Source organism: Oryza brachyantha, chromosome 7, assembly GCF_000231095.2.
Source record: "Oryza brachyantha chromosome 7, ObraRS2, whole genome shotgun sequence".
Lineage (NCBI taxonomy): Eukaryota > Viridiplantae > Streptophyta > Magnoliopsida > Poales > Poaceae > Oryza > Oryza brachyantha.
The window spans coordinates 150,882-163,748 of NC_023169.2; the positions used below are offsets into that span (position 1 = coordinate 150,882).

Consider the following 12,867-nt stretch of genomic DNA (forward strand, 5'->3'; position numbering starts at 1 on the left):
AACAATTCAATGATATAGATGCGTGCCCTAGAGTCTACCTTTGAGCGAGAGAGTGGGAAGGTAATATGGAGGAAGCGGTTAACAAGAGTTTAGGAGACACAGCTACCAGGTCAAGAGCAAGGACATCCCTTCGTCGGTCGCTGATTTACAGGTTTGCCTTTCTACTCATATCATATCATAGGAGAAAGAAAGAAAGAGAGTGAAGATGGTTGAAAATTGTAGTGCTGGGTGACGGGCCGGGACACATTTATGTTCTTTTAATGTGATTGACATACAGGCTTTATCATCTTTTATTACTTTTCTCGATAATATTGTCATGTTAACGAACCCACTAAATGTAATGACACGTAAGCAAAAAGAACTTGTGTTTGGAAGTTTGTAGTCCTTGAAAAACACACTGACAGTAGTATATGGGTTTACTGTTGAGGGAGTAGAATGAGACTTAGGAGATGTAAAGTGAAAAAAGCAAGGGCCCAAAGGTCCAGCAAGCAGCAGAGCAGGATAAACCCCTAACTCTCACACACCCACTGACACACACACACACACACACATCGTGGGAAGCCGAATCCGCCGCCGCCGCCGCCGTCGCCGTCGCCCCACCTGCTGTGGCTTCCAACCTGCTCTCCGGTCTGCGGCTGCGGCTCCGGCTCCCCTGCCTGCGCGCCACCCTCAGGTACAGTTCCTCTTCCCCAACAATTTCTTTTCCTATTTGGTGCGCGCGGTTCTTGCCGCAGTCTAGGCGACGCCGGCTGTCGTTAATTTCGCTCTTCTGGAACATATCTCGCAGTTTTCCTTGTGCTGTTAGTGATCAGTGTTGAGATGGAGCAGGAGCATCTTGATGGGTTGTTGCATCGGTCTATTTTTGGTTGGTTGGTTGGTTGGTTTATTCTTAGTTACTTGTTATAGCTGATCCTTTGCTACAATTTGTATGCTTAATCTTTTCTAGATACATTGTGATCTTCAAATTCTATAAAAAAAAAATGCAAGACAACTTTAGTCGTCATCTCCATATCTAGTTTAGGTATGCCTTATATACGGCCTTTGGCTAAGTTGAAATAACAGGTAACTTAAGTTGCAGTATGACATCCTGGATCATCCACTTTCTTATCTAGTTTAGATGAGCTTCCATTTCTTAAGTATTTCATCTTTTTCTGCCAATGGACGGGAGTAGATAATATCTAGTTCATAGTTACATATGTATGCGGCTAGCCGGCTATGGACTTGTGCACGTGAGGCCTTTCAAATATGTTTCAAAGGTTTAAATTTGTACGTTGCTTGATTAAGGTATTTTTATTACCATGTCAATTGATGTACTAGTCAGTTGGCATGATAAATGAAGTTTTTGAGGACCCTTAGTCCCTCCTGTCTGCCTTTTATCTCTGAGAGATGGATTTCTTGTCTCCATTGTTCGTTTAGCGTACTGTCACCTGGATGTTTAGTTAGTATGCATATCATTTACTACTTCCATCCTAAAATATAAGCATTTCTAGGTTGTTTAGAGCAGGTAAATAGCAGGCTATAAGCCAGCTATAAGCATATTTTAAAGAGATAAGAGAGAAGAGAGGTGGGTTACTAATTTATAGCCAGCTGCACATGGGCTCCAAGACAAAATGTATGTATGGCATGTGGGACATGTATTGATGTTTTGTAGGTAACTATTGTATGAATTGACTATTAGATTGACTATAGATTAATTAGAGCTAGTAGTTGGCTATACTATTGAACTTGCTCTTAGCATAGATTAAGGAGATATCAAAAGATTCTCTTTTAGTCATTTCAGTGGTCAATTTTTGAATTGATTAGATTCTCTCTCTAAGCATCTGATTGGCTTTGGAATCATTGGAATGATTGAATCGTGGAAATCAATGCAGAAATGCTTATATTGTGGTATAAAATTTTAATCCTTGAAATGCTTGTATTTTATGATGGAGTGAGTACTCTTTCCGTAATCATGAAAGTTCTTATTTAGAGGGAGGTTTTTCTCCTCAAGCTAGTAATAATCCTCATCTTTTCGCTTATGCTTATAAGTCAAACTTTGAATTTCCAACCTTAAATTTAGAGTTGATTTTGGGGTTTTTTCACCGAATTTTATTTTCCAGCTTTGACTTTTAAATCACTAAGAATACACATATAAATTTTTTATTCATAAATTATTTTTCGTTTGCAAATATGCCGTTTGGCTTTTTTCATGAAACACCTAAACAATCAGTCAATCACCCCCTAAGTTTGTAAATGAAATAATTTTTCTGACCACCTGCCCCTCCCCCTCTTCTCACGTCTTTAAAATGTTTTGGTTATCATGCAATCCTATCCTAGTTGTGTCACATACTAGCTTTGTCCTATTGTCTTGCTTTGTCATGGGTTTGTTATGCATACTTGGCACAAACTTCAGAGCTGATTGCACCAACTGTTCTTCAAAATAATTGATCAGTGTATGTGTAATGATGTCATTAGTTCTTATTATTTACATTGAAAGAAGTGATTAAATCTAGATGACTTAAATCAACCTTTTTTGTTGATTTTTCAGGAAAATGTCATCAAATCCTGATGGAGGCAGAAGTTTTGCCCGGAGAGATCTTTTACTCGAGATCCAATCATATTCTCAAAAGCGCTGGGAGGAGGGCAATGTTTTTGAGGCTGAACCTGGGAGTAAGACACCTGGCCCTGGGGAAAAATTCTTTGGCAACTTTCCATACCCTTACATGAATGGCTTGCTACATTTGGGCCATGCTTTCTCATTGTCCAAGCTTGAGTTTGGTGCTGCGTACCATAGACTCCATGGTTCCAATGTCCTTTTGCCATTTGCTTTCCATTGTACGGGAATGCCCATCAAGGCCTCAGCAGATAAACTAGCAAGGGAGGCTCAACAATATGGAAATCCTCCTGTGTTTCCCGAATTGGAGGATGACTCAAGTGCTGAAGTTGCTAATGATAGCCAGGCTGACCAGGGGGCTTCTGTTGCCCCAGATAAATTTAAGAGCAAGAAATCTAAGGCTGCTTCAAAAGTTGGCTTACAAAAGTTTCAGTGGGAGATCATGAGGGGCTTTGGATTGTTAGATGAAGAAATTGCTAAATTTCGGGATCCTTACCACTGGTTAACTTACTTCCCTCCATTGGCAAAGGAGGACCTCAAGGCATTTGGCCTGGGTTGTGATTGGAGGAGGTCATTCATTACTACTGACATGAACCCATTCTATGATGCTTTTGTCCAGTGGCAGATGAGAAAGCTGAAGAAAATGGGCAAGGTTGTCAAAGATATGAGGTACACAATCTACTCTCCATTGGATGGTCAACCTTGTGCTGACCATGATCGTGCTTCAGGTGAAGGTGTACAGCCTCAGGAGTATGTGTTAATTAAAATGGAGGTGGTTCCACCTTTTCCTCCCCAGTTGAAGGCCTTGGAAGGAAGGAAAGTTTATTTGGCAGCAGCTACCTTAAGACCTGAGACTATGTATGGGCAGACAAACTGTTGGGTGTTGCCTGATGGAAAATATGGGGCTTTTGAGATCAATGACACTGATGTCTTTGTTCTGACATCAAGGGCTGCCCTTAATCTTGCATATCAGGGTCTATCTAAGGTCCCAGAGAAGCCAACCTGCTTAGCTGAGCTATCTGGCAATGATCTGATTGGTTTGCCATTAAAGTCTCCTCTTTCTTTCAATGATATCATATATTCACTTCCCATGCTTACTATCTTGACAGATAAAGGCACTGGCATTGTGACCAGTGTGCCAAGTGATTCTCCGGATGATTTCATGGCACTACAAGCTTTAGTCTCAAAGCCAGCTTGGAGACAGATGTTTGGAGTCAAAGATGAGTGGGTTCTTCCCTTTAAGGTTATACCAATAATCAACATTCCTGAATTCGGAGATAAATCAGCTGAGAAGGTGTGCATTGATCTCAAGATCAAGAGCCATAATGACAAGGAGAAACTTGCGGAAGCAAAAAGGATGACATATCTGAAAGGTTTTACTGATGGAACAATGGTTGTAGGGGAGTTCAATGGCAGAAAGGTTCAAGAAGCAAAGCCACTGATAAAGAAGCAGCTTTTGGACAAAGGCACAGCAGTGTTGTATAGTGAGCCTGAGAAGAAGGTTATGTCAAGGTCTGGTGATGAGTGTGTTGTTGCTCTCACGGATCAGTGGTACATTACTTATGGTGAGACCGAATGGAAGCAGAAAGCAGTCAAATGTTTGGAGAAGATGAATACATTCTCAGCTGAAACCCGTAATGGTTTTGAACATACGTTAGGCTGGCTGAACCAGTGGGCTTGCTCTCGATCTTTTGGCCTAGGTACTCGCATTCCATGGGATGAGCAGTTCCTTGTAGAATCTCTGTCCGATTCCACCCTCTATATGGCATATTACACAATTGCTCATATTTTGCAAAATGGAAACATGTATGGTACAGAGATATTTTCTGTTCGACCAGAACAAATGACAGATGAAGTCTGGGATTATGTGTTCTGTGATGGTCCTGCACCTGCTACTGACATACCTCCTGCCCTCTTGAGCAAAATGAAGCAAGAATTTGAGTACTGGTATCCCTTTGATATCCGTGTATCTGGTAAGGATCTTATCCAAAACCATCTGACATTCAGCATCTACAATCATACAGCACTTCTTCCGGAGCATCATTGGCCCTGTGGTTTCCGTTGCAATGGGCATCTTATGCTTAATTCTGAGAAGATGTCCAAGTCCACAGGGAATTTCCGTACTCTTCGGCAGGCCATTGAAGAATTCTCTTCTGATGCCACTAGGTTTGCTCTTGCTGATGCTGGTGATGGTATGGATGATGCCAATTTTGTTTTTGAAACAGCAAATGCTGCTATTTTGAGGCTTACAAAAGAAATTGCATGGATGGAAGAGGTTATAGCTGCTGAATCGTCTCTGAGAATTGGGCCTCCCTCTACTTATGCTGACCATGTGTTTGCTAATGAGATTAACATTGCGGTGATCGAAACTGAGAAGAGCTACAATGCCTTCATGTTCCGAGATGCCCTTAAACTGGGATTCTATGACTTACAATTGGCTAGAGATGAGTACAGACTCTCCTGTGGAGCAGCAGGCATGAATCGTGATTTGCTGTGGCGGTTTATGGAAGTCCAGACTGCGCTAATTACCCCTATTTGTCCACACTATGCTGAACATGTGTGGCAAAAGATCCTGAGGAAGGAAGGCTTTGCAATAAAAGCAGGCTGGCCAGTTGCAGGAAGCCCAGATCCGACTCTAAGAATTGCAAATAAATATTTACAGGATTCTATAGTTAAATTCAGAAAGCTGCTTCAGAAACAAGAATCTGGTTCCAAGAAGCCCAAGAAGGGAGCTTCTGCACCTCCTTCTGAGGAAAACAAGCTGACTGTTGGTCTGATCTATGTTAATGAACACTATTATGGATGGAAAGAGCAATGTCTGAGGGTGCTCCAGTCTAAATTCAATGGCCAAGTCCGGTCCTTCGCCCCTGACGAGGAGATTAACGAAGCATTGAAGAATTGCTCCATCGGGCAGGAAACTAACTTCAAACAAGTCCAGAAGCTCTGCATGCCTTTCATCAAGGCGAAAAAAGATGAGGCGAGGAGTGTTGGCCCCCATGCTTTAAATTTGAAGCTTCCTTTTGGTGAAATGAATGTTCTTGAGGAGAACTTGGAGTTGATAAAGAGGCAGGTGGGCCTTGACCATGTAGAGGCGCTGTCAGCTTCTGATGAAATTGCTCGTGCTAAGGCTGGTTCGCATATTTCTATGCTGGATAAGACCCCACCTTCTCCTGGTGAGCCAGTAGCAATCTTCATCAGCAAGCAGGAGTTTGAAGCCCAGCATTGAGCGCAAGTTCGGAATGATAAATTGTTAACAGGAACTCATCGAGGTACCTTTCCATTTTCATGGACATATTAAAAAGTTATATTAGCTTGCAGCTTCTACAATACTCCAGTATTTGTAGAAAATGAACAGTTTTGTTCTTCCCTGTAACAGGGTGATGACTTTGCAATACCCCATTTTGTAGAACCTTTGCTGTACTTATCTGTCACTTACTCATTTTTAATTAATCTCGCTTTAACTTATTGCAGTGCATTGATTTCAGCCTTCTCATTGTAAACATTATGAACACTAACATGTTTGTACGTGAATTATTGCATATTATTGTCAGGTAGTTTCAGTGAAGAATTAGATAATTCAAAACCACAGAGATGAAAAAAAAGGACCTAGGAACTCTCTGACTATGCGTTTGTTCTTCATAAATGTCTATATTAGACACCGGAATATTAGATTAATTTGACTAAGCCCAATGTCTAGCTTTTTGTAACAATAGCTTTCTGGCTGTGGGGTTACTTGGCAATTGGCAAAGATTATCTATGTCAAACGCTAAAGCACCTTTAGTATGTAGAAATATCATAAGATTTTCAAGTATGACTATTAGACTATACCCATTTTCCCAGTGAAATAGTTAGTTTCCATAAAATTCCTCTGTTGAAAAAAAATGCCCGATAAATTAGTACTCATGATTGTACATGCAACTACTTCTTGATGACAAACTTATATACAAGCTATACGCCTCAACTAAAGTTTGGCGGAGCTTTTTTCAGCACTGGTTTCCGCGCTAAAAAGGATCGACTAGATGTACAACCCAAAGCAGAAAGCTCTCCATGCCTTCAAGCAAAGCTCAAATTGTAACCATTCTCGGAGGTCAAGAAAAACTCTGCTTTGGGTTGTTGATAGATTGCAGGACATGTGTAATATCTACTACAAACTGTAAAATCTATCAACAACAACAAAGATCACGGGAAAATCTCCTTCAGTGTACCTGGCAGTCAGGCAAGTTCCCTGACCAACAACTGGCCACTTTCACATTATCACAGGAATCCCTCCATCTGCTAATTAATGTCCAATTCTTCAATGGTACATAGCCACCTCAAAATTCACAGAGGATATGATATTCTCAGTCATCATTAAGCAGGCTTCTTCACACATCGTCAGAAAATCAACAATTCAATAATATAGATGCTTGCTAAACAATAATGGAGCCCATCCGCAATGTGATGTAACTCCCATCAGACAACAGTTGTCTCGCTAAATTAATTGTCCTGCGCATTTCACACCTTTTTAAATTGTCCCTTCTTTCTCTCTATACAAAGGCATAATAAATTATTACTACTATTATATAGCTTACAAGAAATTACACTAACAGCTATCAGGGACTAAAAGCACATGTAACCTACAACACTTTGATGTGATCATCAAGCACAAAAACTCCGTAATTAACAATTCCGATCAGCCCTCCTGAATCTGAAATCAATAATTGGCTAACTGGACTACATTTGCAGCGAAACAGCAACAAGAAGGGTGCCCAAAGAAATAAGTAGGCTAAGCTCCAATCTGTTGTGGCTGACACCTGTGACAGGAAACATCAGCTTTAATTCATATGACCCCCCAAAATGTAAAGCTTCTATAACTTAAAGTGATTCAGATATATATCATAGCTCAATTATATAATGTAGACTGTTGAATACTGATGCCACAGAATGGAGACAGAACAATCGACATGTAGTTATCTCACCATTTTGTGCTGATGTCGCAGCAGGTCTCTCCGGGATATTAACAGCTGAATACAAAATAACGGAACTTACAGTGAGAACCTAAAAATAAATAAAAGCAACAAAAGGATATACATTCAAGCACCAAGAAGTTTGAGACACGACGCAACTGTAAAGGCGTATTTAAGTACTCCTATTTTACTCTAGCTTGGCAGAACCGCTAAAAGAATTCAGAGCTTGAAAAGCCAAGATGAAAGCTGTAGGGTAGACAAGCAATTTATTGATCAAAGAGGTTTCTTTACGCAAAAGAAGCTACCCCCAACAAGTGAAAAAAAATATAACCACGACCTACTTCAAAATGGAAAAACAAAAGGGGAAGCATCAACATATAATGCTGGCAAAAATATGGAACCATGAAGATCGTTTTCTCTCCTTTTTTTGGGTGAGGGAGCCAAAAACATGTTTTAAAACTCTACCATAGAATTCCAACTCAGACATTGTTGCATATTGTTTTTCAAGAAGGGAGACAAATCACAGTAGATGAATTAAAGGGTTCACTTTTAAGGTCACAACTAGCCCATTTGACTGACTAACTTCACACCTGTCTGCAACATAGGAGTTTGGCAGTAATTTAACTTAAAATAGTTTAATTCCCACAGGGATCAGGAAACATTTCTTATGTTCCAAAAGGAGCCTAAGAAACAACGAAAAAGGAGCAGGTGTGTAAACATGTAAATACAACTGGTGCATAGGAATGAACATATATACAACATACATTTATTGCATGAAGACGACGCTTGCATAGAAGATGGCCATGGGGCGGCAATATTATCATTCAGATCGCATGTGAAACTAATCCCAGAAGCTGGGTCAAAAGATGCATCAGACGGCATACTTGGAAGAAGGCATCCAGATTCTGCACAAGATGGTAAAAGACTAATCAGGGCCAATTAAAATAACCAATTGATACAACTTTGTAAGTTGACAATATTAATCCAATGTAGCTATTGAAGTCTAAAAATGCTATCGTATGCAGTTTGGTCTGTATAACACAATTTTGTCAGATGGGTAACACAATTTAAATCTACAATGAAGATTACAAAGCAGAACTTTTCTTTCAAACAACTGGTATAAATCTAAGAGTTGTATGGGTGTCTTCTTTAGTTTGGGAGCATATAAAGATTTCCCTCTCAAGATAGTAGTAAATGGACTAATACACACATAATTGAAATCCTTCCCCTATCCAAAACCATCTGATGCTACTGTAGTTTTTTTTAAAAAAACTTAAGAATGTTTTCACGTTGTAGGTGTGCTCAGAATATGTTTCCATTTATTTAGTCTATGGCTTAACCAATTTCAAATAATTGGTACAATTCGATCAATTTGTTCTAACTCCCACATCAAGGAAATCACGATCATTTTTCAAACCTTAATGAAAATCAAAACAAGCACTCATACTCAGAAATGTCGGCAAATATGGTTTCTTTGCCCATCCTCACCTAGCTAGGTTCGTGAACAAGGAAGCATATTGGGAGTGTGGTTCCTTTGGCTGATTTTGTTTTGGCCAAGGTGAAAAGGACTTCATTTCTTTTGACTGGGTAAATAGTTCCCACATAGCAAATTTTATTTACCTACCATGAATTCTAGGCAAGTCTAACAAAAGAAAAGAAGCGAAGATCCTGATACCCTCGACCCGTAGTATAAACTGTAATATGACAAGTAAAAATAATTGGAAATGTCAAATTACCTTGAGATCCAACTGTTTGTCAAATCAGCAGGAGGCCAATCAGCCAAATACATAAGTTGACATAGGAAAGAAACTCCATCAATCCAGTTTCGAAGAAATACACAGATGGAATTTAGAGTATGATCCAAATGCACACAAAATGGAATTTCAAATATGATCTTAATGCACATACAACTGAATGCTCTTTTCTAACTTACCTTGAAGTGAAAAGTCCTTAAGAGTTATCTGACATGAGCTGTAAACATTCATGCTGACATTCATCTTTTGCAACTTCCCACCAAGGAATTGGGCACAATCTAAAGCTTGCAAATTTGTTATGAAGCTTTGCTTTTGCAAGTGAGATACATAACTGTCCATAGCCTTGCAACATGAAGTACTGTTCTTGACAGTTCCACTGCACTCTTTTGCCACTTTACTTGTGTCTGGAAAGCTTAGTGGACAAACTGGAGAGTTGAAATGAAAACAAATTTCTCAGCATAAATAACGCTAGCACTGAACAGTGCGATCAAAACTTATGTAGTTATGTTCAAATGATTGATGATACACACAAAAAAGAGACAAATATCCATGCATTTCACAATTTATGATAATAATAAAGGCAAGGTACAGCGAACTTTTGAAATTTGCTTGATTTACTTACGTGACAGTTGTAGTGTACCAAAATTTTTATTGTTTACATCCAGTGCATACATCTGAGACCCACACACCTAATATAAGTGGCAACTGCCCACACAGTTTGAGAGCCTGGCATATTATGATAGTACTGACCTAGATACTTGAAGTAAAGAACTGAGGCTTGTATTGAGTTCCATGCAGTCAACTTCCAATGGCAGCAAAGTGTTCAAAAGACCCACATGGCCACAAGAGATATTGAAGCAACCATATATGGATTGTTTTTTAGATAATGATATATGGACTATTTAGTGCATTGCTTTAAATTGCAGCGATTTCTTTCGTAGAAAATCAACTGTTGTCCTTAATCTAAAAGGATATGTCTGCAGCACTTTCACACCTTTATGGTCCTCTAAGAATGGGCTATTCCATTTTTATGCATACATCAACTTGAATTGTCTTTCGCCTCTTTGGTGCTCGTCCAGCGTAAACTCCAAAGTCAAACAAGTGGGATCAATGATCTTTCTATCGGTTTGATACTTGGATACCAACATTATTAGAGCTTTAACTAAATTAATCTAACTCGTAGGGATGACATAATGGCTTGTTAAAGAAAGGTTACACGAACATGTGCAAGATGTGAGAACAGACTGGTGTATTTTAACTAATTCATTTGTAGAGGGATTAAATAATAACTAAGCTATATAAATGTTAAATGATGATTGTGGGCATATAGCGTGTTCAAAGCAGGGTGCATATGTATATGTGCGTTGTCATTCTAAAGAAAAGAATATACAGTAGTGGTTAATGAGATTGTAAAGGTAGAACATCGAAGTTGGCGGTTTGGGAGTACCTCCATTGACGTTGCAGTTAGATATTTGCCTGAGCATTTGCTTTGCAGACGATGGGCCAAGCCTGCTGGATAGCCATCTGAGCACAACGTTCCTGCAACTATCAAGTTTGGGGCTACCAGTGTAGGTGGTGAGGCCGGCATCCTTGGAAGAGATCTTCTGGGAGGCTTCATCGATAGCATTCTGACATGTCTGGCTGCAGCACTCATTGACAGGATCAATCTTCTGACAGGCGTCGAGGAGCTTGGAGGAGTCAATAACACTCTCAAAGGCATCGACGGTGCTGACAGGGCAGGATCCTTCGGTAACGTTGGAGAGGTGAAGCGAGCAGATGGTGCGGAGCTCGTCGCTAGCGCCCTGGCTCAACAATAGCTGCTGGACGTCGGAGAGGCAGTAGTTAGCGACGGTGGGGTCCAAGGCGAGGGAGCCAGTCTGCTTGCTGGACTGGCCAATGAGGATGGTGAGCATGGCCTGAAGCTGGGGGCAGCAGATGACATTGGCGAGGAAGGGAGCGAAGGAGGCGAAGCAGTCGACAGCGGTGGTGGTGATGAGCTCATTCACAGCAGTGAAGTTCAATGAGCAGTTGCCTACAACATGGAGCAATTTGCTTAATTAATTACCAAAAGGAAAAAGAGGCAAGCAATATAATTTTGTTTTGTCGAGGGAGAAGAGAAGAGCACCTGAGAGCTTTGGAGGAGTGGTGTTGTTGAAGAATGGCGCGAGGGGGGCCCCGGCCGGCGCCAGGAAGGGAACCAAGGGTGTGGGTGAGAGCTCCGGCATCATGCCGCCTGCGCTGTCGTCGATCCGGTGATGAAGAGCATGAGCAAATGCGGGCAGCAGCACCTGCAAACCTGCGCATGCATTCATCAAGGATTAATTTGGTTTCTCCCTCCCTCAGGATCAAGCAGCAAACACACGAATTGGCTGGGCCAGCGCACGGGCAAGGGAAACAGAGTGAGGAGTGAGCTAGGACAGGCAGAGGCAGCGAGCGAGTGGATCAACAACAACAAGAAGAAGAAGAAGAAGAGGCAGTTACTTACAGAGAGAGAGGGCGATGAGCCCCCCGGCGGGCCCCATTCGGCGGCGGCGAGGAGGGAAATGGAGGCGGCGGCGGCGGCGGCGGCGTCGTTGTTGTTGGGGAAGGAAAACCGAAGCAGGAAGAAGAAGAAGAAGAAGAAGTAGTAGTGTGGAGTGGAGAAAGTAGGCAGACAGCTATATTGCTATACGTACACAACACAAGTCTCCCTCCCTCCCACCCAACTCTACAATTTCTTCTACAAGGACTAGGAGGCGGCCTTTGACTCCTCCTCCTCCTCCTCCTCCTCCTCCTACTACTACTATTTATTATTTATTTATTAAGTATCTCCACCTCCACCCCATTCCACTACTTAAAAAAAATACTAATACATTCTCTCCTTCACTAACACACTAAATAATAAATACTTCGTCCCGTTCTTCTACCCTATACCCCTAATATCATTTAAAGTACTCGAGCAAATATTTATTTTTAAGCCTCTTGTCCAATACAAACAAATACTAATACTAGTACTATCTCTGTCAAAAAAAACTTCATTTTAAAAACAAACACTCCACTTACACAAACAGCAGTTTAGTAAAAATTCCAAATGCTGTCCCGTTGGAGGCCAGAAAACAATATTGATCTTTTGTACAAACTAAATACTTTTCATATTTAAAACTTTTAACAAGTCATTTAAGTAGTAGTAGTAATTAATTAAAAACCTTGCATTATTTAATGGTAGAAACTACTCCTACTTAATGATTTTATACTTCCACAATAGCAAATACAGTATCATCAATCCAAGATTTATATATAATGCTGGTTTTAGTAGTAGAAGAGAAACAGGGTAGGGTTTTGTTGGGGTAGAAAAGGAAGAGTAGACATAAAGAAAAGAGAGAGAGGGAGGTGTATTGATGTGGGCAGGCGGAGCATTACTGCACTTAACTCCGGGCTTGCCACCCTGTCCCCTCTCTCTCGCTGAGCACTGGGACCCACGCTCCCCACCCGTTACTGCCTTGCTACCACTACCACTAGAGTAACTGCATTGCACGACCCCACTTAACCAAGGTGGGCCCATCCAGTCAGCGTCACTATTACTGGTACTAATATG

At 40.9% G+C, this 12,867-nt stretch overlaps 2 protein-coding genes across 2 annotated transcripts; one reads left to right on the forward strand and one right to left on the reverse strand.

The window, feature by feature from the left end:
- The first annotated feature begins 518 nt into the window (after positions 1 to 518).
- On the forward strand, positions 519 to 6,007 carry LOC102712644 (leucine--tRNA ligase, cytoplasmic-like). The gene is made up of 2 exons (XM_006657323.3): positions 519 to 673; positions 2,528 to 6,007. The coding sequence occupies exon 2, from the start codon at positions 2,532 to 2,534 to the stop codon at positions 5,817 to 5,819; it is 3,288 nt and encodes a 1,095-aa protein (XP_006657386.1). The 5' UTR covers positions 519 to 673; positions 2,528 to 2,531; the 3' UTR covers positions 5,820 to 6,007.
- Positions 6,008 to 6,817: 810 nt separating this feature from the next.
- Positions 6,818 to 11,910, reverse strand: LOC102712917 (uncharacterized GPI-anchored protein At1g61900). Its single transcript, XM_006657324.3, has 8 exons — positions 11,779 to 11,910; positions 11,419 to 11,589; positions 10,741 to 11,325; positions 9,473 to 9,718; positions 9,276 to 9,287; positions 8,304 to 8,444; positions 7,552 to 7,596; positions 6,818 to 7,386 (listed from the first exon to the last, which is right to left on the reverse strand). The coding sequence occupies exons 1-8, from the start codon at positions 11,813 to 11,815 to the stop codon at positions 7,307 to 7,309; spliced, it is 1,317 nt and encodes a 438-aa protein (XP_006657387.2). The 5' UTR covers positions 11,816 to 11,910; the 3' UTR covers positions 6,818 to 7,306.
- Between the last annotated feature and the right edge of the window lie 957 nt (positions 11,911 to 12,867).

Coding starts and splice junctions, on each gene's coding strand:
- LOC102712917 (XM_006657324.3), bottom strand. CDS start 11,815: ATGGGGCCCGCCGGGGGGCTCATCGCCCTCTCTCTCT. Junction 9,719..10,740: donor TAACTGCAACGTCAATGGAG/GTACTCCCAAAC, acceptor TCAACTCTCCAG/TTTGTCCACTAAGCTTTCCA. Junction 7,597..8,303: donor GTCGTCTTCATGCAATAAAT/GTATGTTGTATA, acceptor TTTTGTATTCAG/CTGTTAATATCCCGGAGAGA.
- LOC102712644 (XM_006657323.3), top strand. CDS start 2,532: ATGTCATCAAATCCTGATGGAGGCAGAAGTTTTGCCCGGAGAGATCTT.